This window comes from Crocodylus siamensis, chromosome 9 (genome assembly GCF_052110815.1).
Source record: "Crocodylus siamensis isolate JL-2025a chromosome 9, ASM5211081v1, whole genome shotgun sequence".
Taxonomy (NCBI): domain Eukaryota; kingdom Metazoa; phylum Chordata; order Crocodylia; family Crocodylidae; genus Crocodylus; species Crocodylus siamensis.
Genome location: NC_143403.1, coordinates 17,985,597 through 18,006,512, shown reverse-complemented (window position 1 = coordinate 18,006,512; position 20,916 = coordinate 17,985,597). Strand labels below are relative to the sequence as shown.

Here is a 20,916-nt window from a genome sequence, read left to right as displayed (position 1 = left end):
ATCCCTGACGGACCCAGGTGAGGCACAGCCAGGCCCAATGTCAGTAAGGACCTAGTCAGGGAACTTCTGGTGGGACTGGACGTGTCGAAATCAGTAGGTCCTGACGATCTCCACCCCAGAGTGCTGAAGGAACTGGCAGATGTCACTGCAGGACCGCTGGCACAGCTTTACGAGCACTCGTGGTGCTCTGGCAAGGTGCCAGAGGACTGGAAAAGGGCCAATGTAGTCCCCATTTTCAAAAGGAGAAAGGAGGACCCAGGAAACTACAGGCCCGTTAGTCTTACCTCAGCCCTGAGAAAATTATCCAGGAGCACATCTGCAAGGGGCAAGCAGGGGAGATTATGCTTAGGGGCAACCAACACGGGTTCATTAAGGGCAGGTCCCGTCAGACCAACCTGGTGGCTTTCTATGACCAGGTCACAAAAATCCTTGGATGCAGGCATCATAGTGGATGTAGTCTTTCTGGACTTTAGAAAAGTCTTCAACACTGTCTCTCACCCCATTCTCATTAAAAAATTAGGCAACTGTGGTGTCGATCCCTACACAGTCAGATGGGTCACCAACTGGCTGGAGGGCTGCACCCAGAGAGTGGTGGTGGACAGGTCATTTTCGACCTGGAGGGATGTGGGCAGTGGGGTCTCCCAGGACTTGGTCCTTAGGCCTGCACTGTTCAACATCTTCACCAGCGACTTGGACAAGGGGGTGAAAAGCACCTTGTTCAAATTCACGTATGACACTAAGATGTGGGGAGAGGTGGGCACGCTAGAGGGGAGGGACAGGCTGCAACTAGATCTGGACAGGTTACAGAGGTGGGTGGATGAGAACAGGATGGGTTTCAAAACCGACAAGTGCAAGGTGCTGCACCTGGGGAGGAAGAACCAGCAGCATACCTACAGGCTGGGGAACTCCCTTCTCATCAGTGCAGAGGCAGAAAAGGATCTTGGAGTCATTATTGATGCCAAAATGAACATAGGCCAGCAGTGTGGGGATGCAGTCAGGAGGGCCAGCTGCACCTTGTCATGCATCCACAGATGCATCTCGAGCAGGTCCGGGGAGGTGATCCTCCCCCTCTATGCGGCACTGCTCAGGCCGCAGCTGGAGTACTGCGTCCAGTTCTGGGCGCCATACTTCCAGAGGGATTTTGGCCAGGATGAAGAGAGTCCAGAGGAGGGCCACTCACGTGGTCAGGGCACAGCAGGGCAGGCCCTGCGAGGGTAGGACCTGAACCTGTTCAGCCTCCACAAGAGAAGGCTGAGAGGGGATCTGGTGACCATCTATAAACTGGCCAAGGGGGACCAGCAGGCAATGGGAGAGTCCCTGTTCCCCCGAGCTCTACTAGGAGTAACAAGAAATAATGGCCATAAGTTGACTGAGAGTAGATTCAGACTACACATCAGGAGGTGCTACTTCACAGTCAGGGCGGCTAGGATCTGGAACCAACTTCCAAGGGAATTGGTGCTCGCTCCTACCCTGAGGGTCTTTAAGAGGAGGTTAGATGAACACCTTGCTGGGGTCATTTGACCCCAGTACTCTTTCCTGCCGTGGCAGGGGGTCGGACTTGATGATCTGCTCAGGTCCCTTCCAACCATGAAACTATGAAATCACAGACTACATGGTGGTTTTGATCCAGCATCCAGGGTTGGCGTGGGGGGGCGGGGGGTCATCATCCAGCCATGTATAGGGGGACAGGGGGCAGCCCAACCATGCAGGGTGGAAAGGGGGCTTCTCTGGGTTGGGAGGTTGTAGAGGGGAGGATGTTACCTGGATGGGGGGTGAAGGGGGCATGGCTTGGCCCCATGAGGGAGGAAAAGGAGCTCTGGCTTCCTGTGGAGGAAAAGGGGCTCTGGCTCAGCCTTGTGGGGAGAGAGGGGAGAAGGCATGGCCCAGCCCCAACCTAGCCCAGCTTGTGGGGGGAAGGGGACACAGCCTGGCTCTGACCGGGCATGTGGGGCCTGGGATTTAGGAATCTGACAGAGGGAAGGTGGTCAATTTGGTGGTCACCACCAAATTTCCCAACCAGTGGGGATCCATGTCGGCCAGATGCAGCGGCTCTATCGGCCATATTTGGCCTGCAGGCCGGAGTTTGAGCACCCCTGTTCTAAACCAATAGTTGAAGCAGTTTCCACTCTGATTTCCAAGTTTCCTTGTACTGAAAACCAGTAGCAAGTGCAAGGATCCTGTAGGTCAGGTGATTCTGGAGGCCATGGGCTAAGGAATCTTAGACTGTCATAGTAGTGACTAAAAAGTTACTACCAGCCAACTGTGGAAGTATCCTGGGAAATAGATTGGCATGACTATGACAACTCTGTCATTAAAGCTATCAATACAGCATACACAAATTGATAGTAATTGAATCTTTTTCGGGAAAAAAAAAAGAGGCACAGGGTGGATTGTGTAGGTTAACTATTGGTTCATTCTCAGAGGTGAATTTCTATGTGCAGGGGTGTGTGAAATGCCTGTGATAGACATGACTGATTAACATGGATAAATTATTTGCACATCTCCTAAAGGTAATGGACAGCATTGATGCAGCTGTGTCTGCACCTTCCAAAAGATTACAACTGTGCCAGATCAGAGCCTGCAGAGTGACCAGAACTGCATTCCCCTAAAAGGACCCTGAACTAAACTACGCCTCTGCACCGTTTCCGTCAGGGAGAGTTGTAAGAGTAGGACACAGTCCTCTAGCCAAATAGTCATAGGATTATGCACTGAAAGGCCTGGACTCCAAGGCTGCTTGTACACATGCCAGAGGTTTAGTTCTCCCTAAATTTAAATGGTGGGTTTTTAATTGTTTTGACCATCTCAATTTAGGGATTTCCATCACTATGACAGAACAGTGAAGGCCTCCGTCAGCTCACCACCCTGCCCCGCTGCTGCAGGAAGGCTCCACCAGGACAAAAAAAAAGCTGTGAAAGGCCCGATCTCCCTCCCCCCACCCCCTCCAAGCCTACCCACCTCTCCCTCAGCCAGGGAATGAGCTGCAGGTGGGGGGGCCCCAGTCCTTCCCTCTGCAGTGGTGGAGCTCCTGGGCAGCACCCACCCACTAACACCCCACCCGGGCAGTCGGGGGGCAGGGGGATGGTGCCACTGCTGCAGAGCTCAGGGGCTGTGCAACCCAGCAACAACTCATGCAGGCAGGCTCTGCTGAGGAAAAAAAGAAAAAAGGGGCCGTATCTCCTGTGGCCAGGGGGCAAGCTGCCAGCAGGCCAAGCAGCCCCTGAGCTGCGGGCCCCTGCACCATCCATCTGTGGCAGTGGTGCCCCCAGGACTGCCCAAGCGAGCTGCTAGCAGGTGGCTGCTACAAAGGGAAGAACCAGGGGCCCCACAGCTCAGGGCCCACTGGCAGCTCGCTCTCCAGCCACAGAAGACACAGACAGGCTCTGGGAGAAAAGAAGAAAAAGGATCAGGCCTCTCGCTCTTTTTTTTTTGCCCTCAGTGAAGCCTGTTCACGTGAGCTGCTGTTGCATAGCCCCTGAGCTGCGCAGGACCTGGTGCTTCCCTCCATGGCAGGAGCAGCCCCCTGGGGCCACCCGGGTGGGCTGCCAGCAGGTGGGTGCCACCAGCATGGAGGTAAGGTCCAGGGCTCCCTTCAGCTCATGGATCACTTGGCCCACCAGCAGCTCCCCACCAGCTATGGGAGAGGCAGGCAGGCTCCTCCAGGAAAATAAAAAAAAAAGCAGGCCCCTCACCACTTTTTTCCCCCCCTTGGTGAAGTCTGCTATGACAGCTGCCACCAGGCCGTGCAGCCTCTGAGTTGCCGAGGGGCCCAGTACTTCCTTCCATGGCAGCGGCGCCGCCCAGGGGTGTGCTAGCGGGCAGGTGCTACTCCAGGCCACAGGCAACATCCAGACCAATCCAACCATGCATGGGGCACTGCAGCCCAGGTGTGCTCGGGCAAGCTTGGACTTAGCAGGCTTCTAGCACCCCATGCACCATCCTCACCACCTTCCTGCTACATAGGACCGCCTGGGAATGGGCTGGCCTGCCGCCAGGGCAGTGCAGAAACACAGGAGGAGGGTGGCTGGGCGTGTTAGAGGCTGGAGAAAGCAGCGGGGTGGTGCACGGGGCTCTGGAAGCCCACCAAGTCTGAGCTTCCTCGAGCACACCTGGGCTTCCAGCGCCTTCTCCAGCTGTATCGCTGCAGTTTGTTACATAGCATACTAAAATACATCAGATGTCTTTTACTTTGCTACATGAAGTCATTTAAAGCAAAATACACTGCCACACGTGTACAGCGTGACAAAATTAAAACGAAATACACCACCGCAGGTGTAAATGGTGACACCATCAAAGCGGTGCACAGGGGCAATTAAGCCACTTTAAAGGAAAATTTCATCATGTGTACAGGCACCCTAAGACATTAACATACCACAGAATAGCTGCTTAATTTCCATTCCAGAAAAGAAGATGCCAGCATGACGAAATCATTAGCAAAGCTAAGCACACTTTATCATACATCAGCAAAGTACAACTTCTAAGCAATTCCTAATTGTACTATGACCCACTGCTGAATTTTTTACTTGCCCAAAACTCCCAATTAAAATCCATGGAAGATTGTAATTTGGCTTTTGCAAACTTAACTTGGAATCTGCCTGAGTAAAGGGTTAAGAATCAGTCCTACAGCAAACTAGATAATATTAGCATCATTTTTCATTGCTTTGTTTATTCCTTAAAATAAAATGACACAGAATTTCCTCTAATGATGCATCATAATTAGCTGGCAATTTACAACCCCAAGATCATCCTCCCTGCCAGCTTCCAAGTCACTGGTAACACAGCTAAATAGCAAATGATGCTAACTGTTTTACCCAGAGGTGCAACAGCCTACTCGTATTCTGTGTCTCCAAATTTCTCGCAGGCATATTTCTATTTATTTTGGATATGAAATCTCAGCAGAGCAAATAGCCATTTGTCTCTTCAGTTTTGCCCTCATCATTAAATTCATGCATGATCTCTTTGTCTACATATATTGAACATCATTTTGTTATGACAGCACGGGGCTCAACCTACATAACTGACAATGTGGATGCTCAGTTTGACTATATGGACAAAGAATTAATCACTCAAAAACAATATCCATTGCCACTTTGGAAATTTTTGGCCCAGGTCACCAATGACCTGCAAAGCTGAATACTACAAACTTCTAGGAAACAGGAAGATCTGAATATGCCCAACGGTATGTCCTCTAAGATGAGAGAGAATTTTGATTATGGATCTTAGCGTATGCATGATTGTGCTGTTTTATGATAGGAATATGTTTACTGGAGAAACTCCTGTAGCTATCTCATGCATTCACAGTGTTTCCTCAGTATATGGACTTTGTAGGGTAAAACTGTAAAGTAGTCCAGAGAACAGAGATATCTGGGATTTATGGAGAGTAACATTTTTTAATAAAATTGTATACCAAGTATTTTATGGGATCCAGCTTCAGAAAAACCTTCTTGTAAAATGAATGGTTTAAAATGGGCAGTTCAGTCTTTCACATTTTTTTTTCAAAATGATGGGCCACTGAAACAGCCATTTAAAACTTTATCTAACAATTTCCTGTAATAGCTGTTATATTACTTCAGGGTGGCAATGGAAACTAAAACGTAGGCCATGCATGTGAAGGACAAATGGAGTTGTTAGAGTCACCTGCCCTGTGTGAAGCATGATGTATTAAGATGAGGTTTTCACTCTGGAATATTTCTCTTCACTGCAAAAAGGGCCCTCTTTTATTCCAGGTGTTAAATACAAGCAGATACAAGTGTAGTACTTGCATCCCTTATCAAATTAAAATCTGTGAATAACTTTAAATCTGTGAACAATGGCTAATGTTTGGAATAACAGAAAAATGTCAGGAAGGAACATCTCCAAAAGAGATGGACCATAAAGAACATTTCATGTTGGCTTTTGTATAACCTCACTGCTGCTGCAGTAATTGCCACTGACAGGAGCAGAATCTCCAGAGTCACAAAGCCAGAAAGGGATTGACCATAAGTTCTTTAACTACTAAACACATTCTACAAGCAGCCAAAAATCACTCCCAGAGGGTCTTCTACTATAAGACAAATTAAAATTTTATGGGCACTTACCTTTTTATAAAAAATCCCAAACCAGATGCAACGCTGCAAATAAATTCATCAGTCATTTGCAGTAATGCAACTAACAGGTCCTCAAGGTTATGCATAACAGACCTTGCATTTTACTAGTTCAGTGAACCCCCAGCCCAACTATATCATAGTAATTGAATGCAGTATCCTTACTTGATCCTGCTCCCCACCCCCTTCTTCATTATAGTTGAGGATATTTTCTCTGATGTCCACCAAGTCATCATGATATGCAGACACATGGTAAACTCCTCCATTCAAACCTTTATGACTCTTCCAGCGGGTCCACAGGAAAACCCCACAGAACAGAACTAGCAAGCACATGAGAATGAAAAGAGAGTCATTATTCAGAAGTTAATCAGACTATAACATCATTTTAAGTATTGCAGTACGGTAAAGACAACATCCATATAGCAATGGTTACTAGACAGCCAGTATACAATACAATTACAGAGCCTTGAAAAGAAAGTAAGAGTGTAGATTCAGGGCCTTAAGAAGGCAAGCCAATAAAAACCAACCTTTGAGATCAGCCCTCCTCTTGATTTAAGCATTATTTTCATTTACAGTCAGCACAGTTGCACAACAATATCAAATGGAGAAGGAAAGACCATAAGGTATTCATTTATTACTAGATGAGTAACATATGAAAAAGTGAATGACATGCAGCAGCAACATTATCTGCTTACTGTACTGAGCTGGACAAACCTGATGGTTAACAGAAAATGCATACAAAGATGTAGCACAAAAACTGATGCAGATGAATCCTGAGAAGTTACAACTCTGTGAACAAGAATGGAAATAAAGTATAAGACAACGTGAGACAAAGGGCAGGAAGACTATTACATAATTTATTGGGGGGGAAAAAAAATTTAAAAAAAATCAGGAACTGTTTTTACCTTAACATCCAAAAAATTAATAGTTAGAAAAACTCCCCAGCAGCAATGTACATGCGGACAACTGCCAAACTTCAGTTACAGCAGAGATTGTTTAAATGCTAGGTGAATATAAATGTGTGTACAATGCATTTCAGTCACCTTTGTAAAACCCATCCTGCTATTGGCACAATGGATAATTCTCCAGCAACTTTAATAAGGTCTTAAAAGCTGTCTGTCTACATGGCACACACAGCACTGTGCCTGCCCTGCAGCTTACTTTACTGTACTGCTACTAGTACCCATGCCAGCTTGTTTAGAGCTGATATCCCTATACATAAGGTGACCATAAGCCCCAATATGGCCAGGACAACCCCAGATTCTGTAGGCCAGTCCCAGCTCATTGGTCAGAAGTCCCGAGCTGGAGTCCAGCAGGGAGGTAGAGGGGCGTGGTGCGCCAGGCAGGTGGGTGGGCAGGCATCGCTGCCACTCTGGAATGTAGGGACCCCAGCAATGGCACCTTACATAAGGTGACCATACATTCACCCACCTTGCTCCTGTATAGCAGCAGTGGCACCTGTGTACCTGCCTGGTGTACCGTGCCACTCCACCACCCACTGGACTCCAGTCCAGGACTTTTGACCATGTGGCTGGGACTAGCCTGTGGAATACAAGACTTCATCAGGCTGCACAGACACCTGATGTTTAGACTTTAGTGAAGATCTAAAATGCTTTTGCTAGAAGAACCAGGGGTTTTTTTTAGGTTGTAGATTTTTTCTGAGCCAGGCATATTTTTAAGTTTTATTTTTTCAGTCTACAAAAATGTGACACGTAGATTTATCTAAAGGCAACGATTCTTTGCCAAAATATATTTTTAATGAAATCCAATTTCTAGATACAGACATATTAAAATAAATCTTATAATCCCCCAGCAATCTATTCTTTCCTTTACACTATAAGAACTTAAAGCCAACCTCATAGATAAATATTAATTAGCCCAATGCAGTCTTATACAGCTAGGGTGACCATATGTTCTGGTTTGGCTGACACAGTCCCAGATTCCATAGGCCAGTCCCAGACAGCTGGGCAAAAGTCTCAGGCTGGTGTCCAGTGGGGAGGTGGAATGGCCTCTTAGCCTGACCTCCAGAAGCCAAAATCACTGACATAAAAAAAAAAAATCAAGAACAACTGCTCTGAAATGAGCATGTATATTTTGTATATGCATATCAGTGGTACAAAATATACTGTAATTTGACTCCCTGTACACTGCTCAACACAGAACAAATATGCAGCTCCAAGTTACAAATATAAATTCTGTTGAATTAAAAATGAAATGATATGGAGACAACCTGAACCCACACAGATACAGTTTTCCTCCCAAAGTGGCTTCTGTTTGGGATTTAGAAGAGGAGATCATTGTCAGAGAAGCTGCTCTTGTGACAATATTCTTCAATCTATCCTATTGGATACTATTATGCCTGAAATTATACTTTAAAATGCATCAAATGTAATGAAAATGTATTCAATTTTCGTGAACCGCATCAGACAAAGGAGTTTAAAATCTAGAACAGTCATTTATTAAAATTTCATTTGTAGATATAGAAGGTAACCATCATTACAGAGTCCATTAGAGCAGGGGTGAGCAAAATACAGCCCATGGACCAGATGTGGCCCACCAGGCCTTTCTATCCAGCCCGAGGCGCCCCTAAAAAATTTAGAGAAGTAATATAGATCTGCCCCTGGCTACCTGTCATGTGGCCCTCAATGGCTTGCCAAAACTCAGTAAGCGGCCCTCCGCCCAAAATAATTGCCCACCCCGCGTTAGAGAGTAGCATTTTGGTTTTAACCTCTTCATTAGAAATATTTTTCTGACTGATTAATGCAGGTGTCACATAAGATATATTTAAATGGGTAATTCCCTATTCATAAATGTAGCAATTCTCATTAAATCAAATGCAACTAACAGCACAAAATTGCCTGGTATGAAAACTACCTTAGAGCAGAGCTCAAAGACGTTATATATACTATCGTTCAGTGATCAATTTGCTTAAATAGCTAGGATTCCCAAAATTCTGAAACCAGTAGCTTCCTAGTTGTATATGCTGGTGGTGTTTGCATAGCAAACATATTGCACAGCAAACATATTGCACAACAGAATTTAAAGAAAGCAGTGGCATGTCAGATGCCACTGACAGATACAAATAGTCCACAGACAATTAATTTTCACAGTTTTTACCACAAATCCTACAATTCAAAAAGTGCAGTAAAAACTACAAGCAAATGAAATATCAGTGCTTTAAAGCTTAATTCTACTGTTCTTACTCAGGCAAACTCTCATGATTTCACAATGAGTTTTGACTGGTTCAGAACTAAATAAGGACGCAGGCTTTGGTTCTCAGAAGAGATCCTTTCACCTCAAAGTAGCTCACACCCAAGCCTGCAAAGGAGCCCAGAAGACACAAAAAAAAAATCAGCAATTATAATTCACAACTAAAATGCTTCACAAGCCAAAGGTTCACTTGTCTTTTATTCCTATCTGGACAATTTTTATTCTTAAAGAATTTATTTCATCATGACTGGCTGAATTTTAATTTATGTTTTTCTCCTAGCCATCCCCTTCCTTGAGATCAGTTAAAATTTGACTCCACTTGCACCTTCTGCACTAGAAATGGTATGCAAAGGTGCAGAAAATAAAACTACAAGGGCTTTCCTCAGATGAATTACTGATTTGCTGCATAACGTATGCAGACTAAGGGATGAAAAGTTAAAGTGTTTATTGATGGACCAGCGAGGACTATGCTGTGACAGCACAGTCCATTCTCTACTAGAAAGCAGATTCTTCAGTACCATGAGAATCCAGACAAGAAAGGATGGGTATACAGATTAAATCACCAAAGATAATACAAGACATAATTGCCATAACTACCTAAGAGTGTCAAGAAGCAAATGCAGATGGCAAACATGGAGCTGAAGCTCAGGCCTGCATCCTCGCGGAAGACAGCCAGTGTGATTTCACAGTTCTGACCAGTGTAGCCATCAGGGCAGTGACATCGGAACTTGGTTGGAGACTGGGAGATGCATGTACCAAAGTTACAGGGTCTTTTGGCACATGCGGTATAGACACAGTGCCTGCCTGTGGCATTCTCCATGATCATGTGTCCTGGGAGGCAACTGAGAAGACAAATACAGAATAAAACAGTGAAACTCCTTATTAAGAGCGGACACAACAGACTGCTGAAAACATTCTACCAGCCTTGGGGCACATGCTGTACTCCTAAGCCATCTCCTCGTACAAAGGTATCTAGTGTAGTATCGGCCTCTTGAAGGCTCAGATCGAAAACATCTACTTCAGCAGCGCGTCTCTAGAGCAGTGGTCTCCAACCTTTTTTATGGTGAAGATCACTTTTTAGAAGTAAAGGGCACATCAGGATCTACTGCACCCCCCCCTCCCCCACATCCACCTCCCATGCCCAGCAGTGGGAGCCCCAAACACGTGCCCCTGGACTGTGCAGACTTCTGGCTACCAGGCAGGCACGGCTCAGCACAGCCACGACAGACGTGGGATTGGGCTCCAACCCAACCCAGCCAGGTCTGGGACACTTCGCAGTCCAGGGGTGCATGTTGGAGGGACTCCCACCACTGGGTATAGCCTGATGGAGGCCCCGGGGGCTGTTTCCCCCACACACACACCTGTGCTTGGGATGAGGTGGCTGCTGCTGCAGGCTGCCCACCCTCACGCGCCCCTGGACGACCAGATAGTGCCAGACCCGCCTGGGCCAGGGCTGCCCCCATACGAGTCCCTGCTGCTGAGCTGAGTCACGCCCACATGTGGCCAGCTGCAGCAGGACTCAAGGTGCAGCAGCAGCTTCCTCTGCCGTCTCCACTCCTGTAGAGATGGGGAGGAGGCCCACCAGCACCCCTGGGCTCCAATCCTCCCATCACCTGGCTGGGCTGGTGCCCCACTTACCTTTGCCTGTTCCTGGCTGGGCAGCATTGTTAATTGCTCACTGCGGGGGCCTTGATCTGGCTCCCACCCCTTCCCTCCCGCACACATTGACCTGCTGGGGCTGAGGGTAGTAGGTATGCGCATATGTGCGCGCTCAGCTGTTCCCCCAACCCAGGATCAACCCAAAGAGGCTCCGGGATCTACCTGTCAATTGGGATCCTGTCAAGTCAGGTTGGTGACCACTGCTCTAGTGTTCTCTGAAGCCAAAAAAAGGGCTATAGGGTTGGTACTGAATTACCATAACTGAAACAAACACAAATGTGTGTACACCAAGGGCTCATTTTCATTGCAAAGTTAACTGATGTTATAATTTAAGTGTCGCTTCCAACTTGAGACCTGCCCATGCCCAAGAACTCTTACTCTGAGTAAGGCAGTGCTTTTAACTCAATGTGGCTGGCCTTTAGAGGGATGTAAGCTATAGCAGGGGTTTTCAACCTTTTTTAATAAGTCTACCCCTGGCAGCCTCCTTTTTAATAAGTGTACCCTGGGGGAGGAGGGTGGTGAGCAGGTGGGGGCATGGTGAGTGGTGGAGCAGCGGCTGCACAGCATCTGTACAACCCTGCTCTCGCCTTGCCCTGGCCCTGCTCCTGAGAGGCAGCAGCATGGGGTGGTGGCGATCCATCCCCACATACCACCTGGGACTTTTCAAAGTACTCCCAGGGGTATGCATATCCCGGGTTGACAATCCCTGAGCTATAGCATGAGCTAGTGCAATTCACTAGCTTCTAATGCAACTGGTACATCTAGACAGTAAAATGCAGTGCTGTGTAAGATATCCAAGCTAGCTCTGAACAAGTCTGCTCTTTCAATTTATAGGCATATTTAAAAAGAGCTATTTAACTTGCTTTTTGGTAAAGTTAGTTAGTCCAGGTGAAAAACTAACTAATGCAGACACATTGCTTCTTGTACTTGAGTTGGCTTCTTGAGAGCTAACTTACTGAGCTCTGCACAGGACTAGGCTGTCTTGCACTGGCATAACCAAACACTCTCATGTTGCTGGTACATCATTCTGTCCTGTTTTATGTTCTGGCCATATTCATGCAAGCCAGTTTAGCTCAGGAGGGGGTAGGTTTACTCAGCAGTGGAGACAGCATTAGAATGAAGAATGGACTGATGCTTCCATCTCAAACTGTAATGTTCAGGAAACTTTTGAATATTTAAAAACTGAATCTAGCTGTAGGTTGCTATGTAGGTTATCAGCTGAAATAATTTTCCTAGGTGTTGGGAAAATGACATCTTGAAGTTGGCTAAATATCTTGGTTTGAAAAACAAGGACTTTTGTTTAAAAATAAATATTTCAAGCATTTGTTTTAACCCTTAAAACAAAGTCCCTGCAGTGTTGTGAGGAACTTAGTTTTAACAATAAGTTATAGCATTTGATGGCAATCACTTCCTCTGATTCACACTGACCATTACATGCGGTTTTAAAGGGCATGCCATGCACGTCAGTATCCACATTCTCTCAGAGTTGATCGTTTCAGACACCTCTGAGTGCAATTAAATCACACTACTACCCAATTCCAGTTTTTACAAAGTGGGTCAAACATTTTTTTGCATGTCCTGTACTCCTTAAGCAGCTCTAACAGAGACAGCTGGTATCCACCTGCTGACCATTACTGGGAGTTAACGGAAATATGCTGATTTACACCAGCTGAGGATGCTGCAAATGGGGACAGTTTGCACTTTGCTTTAACATCTAAGTAAGCTCAACAAAACCAATGAAGTTGTAGAGGCATAAATAAGGGCAGTGTTTCACTGATGTTTAACTGGATGATTCGTATTGAAGGGCTTGGTTTTTTTTCCAGCAGCAGGATGCAACTGATATACTTTTTATCATCCACTTCCTCCCACCTTGCTGTGGAGTTTTCTGTGCTCCTGATTTCCCCAATTACCTGCATTCATGCATCATCCACAAGTCAACACAAATAAACTGCTGGCTACAGGGGTTGTTCCTACAGGCCTCTGAAGAGCAGCCTTCTTTCACTCCTTGGACACTTAATACTGACACCAGCTCCTTAGTGTGAGTATCCAGAGGCATTCTGTAGTTATTAAATCTGACATCCCTCATACATCCTAGGGCAAAAAACAGAGAATGTTTGGTTTTGAAAGCTGTTTAACTGAACTATTTGAAAGAGTTGTCAGTACTATAATAGTGGACTCAAGCCAGAAAGTTCAGATCTAGGTCTGAATATCTCCACGAATTGTGGGGGTGGAAGGCAGCTTTGATTCAACCTGTTAAAGACCTGGACCAGATCTAGAGCCAGACTTTCTAAAGTTTGGAGCTGGAGCAATCCTCAAATCCAGGTCACCATCTGGGGAGAGTGCTCCATACTTAACATGTCACCACTTTACTAAGATTTCTAAGGAAAAGGACAAATAGCTAGAAGAAGTGGGTAACAGATGATTACCCATTTAAATAATGGTGGTAGTAGATCTTTTTAGAAATTGTATTTTATTAAAGTCTTCAATTTGTATAATAAAAAGACCATTAACAGTCAGAGGCATTGAGTTACTAAGCAAATAGCAATAGATGTATTAAGTGCTGGGGGACAGGACTCCCAATGTATACACATCGGACATGCATACGGAAACATAAACCTCAGTCAATAACATGCATTTGTAGAGTTTAAGGGCCCTTTAAAGCACTCGGGTAGATGAGGCTGCATGGCAAAGAGTGACAGTAGCATTAGACAGATTTCTGTTTCAATTAAAGTTGCCACCAACAACTGTATGACTTTAAATTGCATTTTCTGGGCTAATGGCTTACTTGCACATTCTAGACTAAGAAAAGACTAACCACAGTCTCCAGTTCTTGGCAAAAATGTTACGCAATTACCACCAACAAAACACACAGCAACTGTTAAAAAAGCCATCTGTGAAACATGGATGTTGTAGGTTACTAGTGTATATATCCTCTTTGAGGCAGGGACTATCTTTCCCTTTGTTTTTGTACAGTACCTAGCACAATGGAGTCATGGTCATGACTAAATCAGTGTAGAAATGCAAATAATTAATGAGGACAGTAGTTGTGACAAGAATGTAGGACTCGGGCATTCCCAGTCTGGTGGCAGATCACCAGAACTACCTTCCTTTCTTCAGAGCTGGTATTTCCTTATCCCACGTTCTGCTTTGGAGGCTTGGGCTGCTGGTCAATACGTGCATCGAGCAGAATGGAGCTGTTCACCAGTTCTGCATACATACTCACAGAATCATAGAAAGTTAGGGTTGGAAGGGACCTCAGGAGGTCATCTAGTCCAACCCCTGCTCAAAGCAGAACTATCCCCAACTCCTGATCATCCCAGCCAAAGCTTTATCTGGCCAGGTTTTGAAAACCTCTGAGGACAGAGCTTCCACCACCTCTCTGGGTAACCGGTTCCATTGTTTTACTACCCTCCCAGTGAGAAAATTCTTCCTAATATCTAACCTAAATTTCCCTTGGCAATAAGGACACATTGCTGGCTCATATTCACACTGCTGGCTCATAAAGGTACTGACCATTCAGCCTTTTCTGCATCCTCTGTCACAAGGTTACCTCCCCCATTCAGCAAGGGACCCACACTTTCCCTGATCCTCCTCTTGCAACCAACATACTTGTAGAAACCCTTGTTAGCCTTCACATCCCTTGCTATCTGCAACTCCAGGTGGGCTTTGGCTTGCCTGACTTCATTCCTGCCTGCCCAAGCAATGCTCTTATACTCCTCTCTAATTATTACTCCTCTTATAAGCTTCCTTTTTGTGATTTAGTTTCTAAAGAGCTCCCTGCTAAGCCAAGCTGGTCTTCTGCCATACTTGCTAGTCTTCCTACACATTGGGATGATTTGTTCCTGCGCTCTCAGTCAGGCTTCTTTAAAGGACAGCCGGCTCTCCTGGACTCCTCTCCCCCTCAGACTGGCTCCCAGGGGATCCTGCCCATGAGTTCCTTGAGTGAGCTGAAGTCCGCTTTTCTGAAGTCTAGGGTCCTTCCTCTGCTACTCCTTATCCTTCCTTTCCTCAGAATCCTGAACTCAATCATCTTGTGGTCGCTGCTGCCCAAGTTGCCATCTACTAGTACCTTCTCCACCAAGACTTCCACATTTGTGAGCATCAGGTGAAGAAGAGCATGGCCCCTAGTTGGCCACTCCAGCACTTACACGAGGAAGTTATCCCCAGTACTCTCCAAAAACTTCCTGGATCACCTCTGCACTGCCATGTTGCCCTCCCACCAGATGTCAAGGTGATTGAAGTCCCCCATGAGAACCAGAGCCTGTGATCAGGAAACTTCCACTAGCTGTTTGAAGAAGGCCTCATCCACCACTTCCTCCTGGTCTAGTGGTCTGTGGCAGACCACCACCACAGCATCACCCTTGTTGCTCTCCCTTCTGACCCTAACCCAGAGACTCAACAGGCCTATCTCCAGCTTCATACTGGAGCTCTGAGCAAGCATATGGCTCTTTTACATAAAGAGCAACTCCTCCTCCTCTTCTCCCCTGCCTGTCCTTCCTGAACAGTTTGTACCCGTCCATGACAGTGCTCCAGTCATGCGAGCTCCCACCAAGTCTCTGTTATTCCAATCACTTCATAGCTCTATGATTCTGTGAGGACTTCCAGTTCTTCCTGTCCATTTCCCAGGCTCCATGCATTTGTGTATAGGCATGTGAGGCGACTAGTGATTGCCCTAATTTCTCAGGAAGCATAAGAGCACCTCTCCTGTTGCCCACTCCTGCTTGCTCTTCCTCCATGTCTCCTGCTTCCCCACGTACCTCAAGACTTTGGTCTCTATCCCTGGACCCTGCAGTCTGGCTGGGAGAGGGTTTTGTAAGGTGTCCAGACCCTTCCTAACCCAATGTGGCACACTCCGGCACCTTTGTCCTGCTGTGAATGTTGTATTTTGTCTCCTGCAAATGCCCACAAACTTGCCTTCCAAAAACTCCATCTAACTCAGGCTTTATAAAGGAGATGAATGTCTCAATGTTCACATATAGTACCAACAAACCCTCTGATTAATACCCCACGTTCTACAACAGTTAAGCCAGGGAATCCTTACCTTGAAAACTCTGATTTGGATTGAAAGGGTAAGTATTTCCAAGCACCAAACTGCTGGGATCAATTATAATTTCTCTGTAAACTCCTGCTGCTCTAAGTATTTCTCTCTTCCCACCTCCTTCATACAGGCGAAGAGTGAATTCATTCTCAATTCTCTCCAAGGTGATATGATGCCACTCACCATTGCCAATGGTGTAGGAGGAAAGATTTACAGTATAGTTTCCATCACCCAGGTTATACGAAACCATTAAGAATCCCTGAGACACCTTGGGGATTATGAACAGAGTGTTAAAAAGAAAAGGAGAATCAATCTGTTGTCCAGTATTTGATCTGTCAGGTCATTTGTATCTAATATCTCTTAATTAGTAAGCAATTTTGAAAAACAGGACTGAAGCCTAGATAAACCTGCTAGGTTAAACTAGCTAGCTTGAGCACTGGTAGTAACTTAGATACCCATGCACTGATGATGCCCATGAAAATTAATACACCCTGATTTTCTATGAGTACAGAGCTTAAATACAGGACATGTTTATAGCATTGTATTTGCCTTAATCCAGCATTAAAAAGGCAGGGGTTATACAATATATAGCCTTACAACAGTGGAAATTACTGCAATCCATGTAAACTTATCCTGGAAATGTATCCGTTGAAATTTCACTGGCTTAAGTGTTGTATGTCTGCAGTTATCCAAAAGTAGCCATTTACTAGATGCAAATAGCCTATTACCTGCTTCCTGCACCTAGGTGAGGCACCAAAATTGTGCTGCTGTGGTAATTACCCTAGGATACCTGGTTGTCTGCCTGTGGTGGATCCCACATTGGGATACACCTGTATACCTTTGCTTATCGATGCATTTTACCCCAGTATTAATGTGACAGGTATCCAAGTCCTGTGACAAAAGCAAACAGATGGTTACATGGTTGGGAGTGTGCTACAGTGTCACTCTTTCCTGATGGGTCCAACAAATGCAGATCAGTAGTGATCAGTGAGGATTACCACTTGATGGCCTATGTAGAATCAGTCTGATATTTTCAATTTAGGGCCAAGGTCACAGGGCATAATCCAATGGTATCTTTCCTGGCCAAAAAGAATCAAAACTGAATTCTGTATTCCTGCTGCAGGGTTGCTACAAGGCCAACATTTTAACACAGCTGTCTCCAGCTAGAGTCACACAGGACACCAGACTAGAAGGACTACTTATCTATTGTCTGTGGTAGTTCCTGTGGTCCTGTTTTACATGGATATAAATCCATTGAAACTCCTGGGATTACAGAGTAAAATCTACTTAACAAATAGAGAAGCAGGACCTTACCCTACACATATTTGAAAAAGGTGAAATATAGAACTGTACAGTACAATTTTGGAGATGGGTACTTCTGGTCTTGTAGGATAATGTAAACACAAAGTTGCCATTTTGCCCATAACTGGCCAAAATGGGTTGGAGGGGACAACCTCACCTGCAGGGTGATGTATTCATCCTTGTTCCGAGAAGCCATGCTCACAATGACACTGTCAAGCTGTCGTGTCCTAATCATTGCCTCTAAGAGCATTCTGCGGGAAGACACAGCAACAGGAAGCTGATACCGGATGTGGCTCCCTGGGCCAAATATATACTCTTTGGCAACTAAGAAATCAAAATAAAAGGTTACCCTTTGTAGGAAAAAGATGATATTACAAAAGAGTTAGGTAAGTAAAACAAGAGATTCCACTTGAGGCACTGCCCAGCAAAACAGTGCTGACTTAGTGCATCTGCTCAAGTCCTTCAAACCTGTTCCATTGCTTTCCCCACCTCTGTTCATTAGTACAGCTAGGCATATCCCCATCTGGACCCTATTAATGCAGCTATTCAAAATTCTTGGAGGGAGAAGCAGCAGGTATCTCCATGTTCCCTTTCCCCATGCATTGAGCAGGTTCCTGCACAAAGCCCCTTGCCCATTTGTTCATCCCATCACTCCCAATGCACTTGTGACTTCCCCAGCATACCTATTTTTCCCACCCTGAAAGCAAAGGACCCATCAATATAGTTCCTTAACTGGAACTCAATATTCTAATAAATATTTTTAAAGTACGTTTACAGCAGCAGCTTCTCTCACAACAGAGTACTGTGAAACCCAAAGTTAAAATAACAGCCAGGTAGGAAAAACTGAGACAGCAGTGTGACGAGCTAGCTGGCAGTGACCTGGCCCAGGGGTTTTGAAAGGGCAAAAGATGATTGGAGGATTTGGGATTTCCTTTCTGCACCAATCAGGCCCCAGAGACTCACCCCCTGTGTCCCCCGATTGGCCCCTTGGGTCACCTGGAGGGGGATAAAAGGGGCAGCGTGGGCTGACTCAGGAGAGACAAGAGGGGGACAACAAGGAAGGAGCTTCACAGAGCTGGCAAGAGCTGAGCCAGCGGGGCAGGAGCAGTGCCCTGGAAGAGCCTGAAAGCAGCACCTGCAGGCAGCGGTGGGACCCTCAGCAGCGCAGTGTGCGGCTGGCGGGAGAGGCCCCCACTAGGCTCCAGGATCCCCTACGAGAGGCTGCAGCCAGCAGGAGAGGCTCCCCCTGCTCCAGCAAGGATCTTAGCAGCGACCTGAGAGGTTCCCAGCTCTGCTTCCGGCTCCTCCAATCAGAGGCCAGGCAGCTCGACATGAGGCCGGGGCTCCAGGAAGGTCAAGATCCCTAGCAGGCTGGAGCAGTGCTACCAGTAGTGGCTGTGTGGCAGCATTCCTGCCTACCACATGGGAGATCTAGGTTCAAGTCCCAGCAGAGGTGACTTGGGGTGAGTGAGATAACAAGAAGCAATTCTTCTTGCAGTAGAAAGGGGCCATTGTGTTTTCTCCCCCTCCAGGCACCAAGGCCCTATATTTCCTTGTCATTTTGCATTTTGTGCCTTTTTTATTTTCACCAACCAGTATTGTTTGTTCTGCTGTTTGCGTTTTATATTTTGTTAACCCTGTTTTTTTGTCAATGATTGTAAGTGTCTAACCTTTGTTGAATCCTACCCCCTTGGGCATTAGAGTGTCCACTATACCCTCTGATTTATGCCTGTTACATTCCCAGTATTAAAAAGTATATGGTTAAGTCCCCATTGCTGGTCTGGCTCTGCTGTACAGGGGGAGGAGAGTCCCTACACCTCCCACAGTGCTTGTGCACCTGCTTTGATCCCTTCAATTGGAGAGGGGATACCTCTGGAGTACTGCCCGGGTTACAGCAGTATAAAGGAAATGCCTTTTACTTGTGTTCATTTCACTTCAACAGTTCACTGAATTCCTCCTGTGGTCCTGTTTCAGGACAACGATCAAACTCAATCCTTCCAAGACACTGAATAAGGCAAATCTGGTACTCAGTGAGCCATATTTCAAAGAGGAATTAAAACAAAGGCTGGGATTATCAAAAATGCCCAACAGCAAATTAGAACATTGCCCTAGGAAGTCGGCTAAACAAGTATCATTAATTATGAAGATAGGATGTTGACTGACAATTATGCTACTTTTAAATGTGGGGCAGGGAAGACGACTCACTACCTGTGTCCCTGTGCCAGCTGATTTATTTTAATTGCTGCATCTGTCTGCTTCTATTTTGCACTAAATGGACCTAAACTGCAATATTTTTTTCCTGAATGAAACAGGTAGCTGCCGTGTCATTTTCCACTTACAGCATAACAGAGTAGACAGACAAAAACTTACAGTGGACTCACCTGAATCATAGTGACTCCCACCCCCCTTTCAACTGTTTTGTCAATGCTCACCCATTCAAAGCATATTGGATTTCAAAATGCTTCATCACAGCCATGAAGAATGTAACAGAAATAGATCCCTCACCTTTATTACATCGGTAGCCATAATAACCTGGCAAACAATGACAACTAAATGAGCCCCATTCGCCAAGGCATCTCCCATGAACACCGCAGGAAGAGGTGCCCAGGGTCTCACAGCTCCCATCTGTTAATGTACAACCAGGGGAGCTATTCAGGGACTCTGCAGGAGATTCAAGGTCATATACCTTTAAGAGAAAAATCACAGGATATTGGGATTTCATTTAATGAAGTTAAACTTTATGATTTTATGCCCAAGTGGTAACATTTATACCTATACCACGCGTCTAAACAGCCTAACTGAGCTTGGACACATTTCACATTAGCAGCTTCTCTTGTCCAGTGGAAGCTGCTCTTATTGCATGCCACTGCTAGGTAGCAGGGAAGATGGTAAATTGTCTATTTGCAGTGAGCAGTGCCTATGCCAGGGTCAGTTATGGACAAACAACCAGTAGTATAACTAGGGGAGGTTGACCAGGCACCAGCCCTGGGACCAGACTTAGGGTGAGGGCAGAAAAAGCAGCCCCTGTAGTACTGGCCAGGCTGCCACTGCCACCCTGGATGTCGGACAGCCAAGCTACATCTCTGCACACAACACTTAGGCTAATATAAATGTATATCAGTGTAGTTCTACCCACGATTCTTTCTGGTGTAACTCTATAACAAATCAAGTGAGGTTATCCTGGTGCAAGGGTTTACATTAGTCTGCTCCTTGCTTACACAAATGTAAAAATTACTTACTTTAGTGCATACGTGTTGGCTGTCTACACTCTCGGTTGTTTGTTGGGTTTTTTTGTTAGTTTTAAGCCAGATTTTTTAAATGCAACTTTTAACATTTTAATACAGCTTTTATTTTAAAAAATATTCATCATTACATTCTGCATTTGGATATGCTCGCTCTGAAGGTAAAGGAAAACTAATATTCTATACAATGCTGGCAGCTGGTGCAGGGACAAATATATCATTAACATTCAGAAATTCCTCGAGTGGGAGTAAGGGAAACTGTGGAATGTCACCTTGGAGGGCAGTATCCCAAGTACATGGAGAAGGAGATAAGCAATGGCATCATTTCTGCCTCACAAATATATCTACTATCAAGTAAAAGAGCACTTTTCATAGTAATCTTTCT

The 20,916-nt window shown here is 45.6% G+C and overlaps 1 protein-coding gene across 1 annotated transcript in view; it reads right to left on the bottom strand.

Moving 5' to 3' along the window:
- LOC149857179 (neural-cadherin-like) overlaps nucleotides 1-20,916 on the bottom strand; it is a 136,619-nt gene that overhangs the window by 5,891 nt on the left and 109,812 nt on the right. The window contains exons 27-32 of the mRNA XM_090063271.1: nucleotides 19,795-19,975; nucleotides 17,447-17,613; nucleotides 15,991-16,255; nucleotides 12,860-13,040; nucleotides 9,888-10,132; nucleotides 6,246-6,400 (exon numbers count right to left, since the gene is read on the bottom strand). Of these exons, the coding sequence (XP_089919397.1) occupies nucleotides 6,246-6,400; nucleotides 9,888-10,132; nucleotides 12,860-13,040; nucleotides 15,991-16,255; nucleotides 17,447-17,613; nucleotides 19,795-19,975 (1,194 nt within the window). The remainder of the gene's footprint in view (nucleotides 1-6,245; nucleotides 6,401-9,887; nucleotides 10,133-12,859; nucleotides 13,041-15,990; nucleotides 16,256-17,446; nucleotides 17,614-19,794; nucleotides 19,976-20,916) is intronic.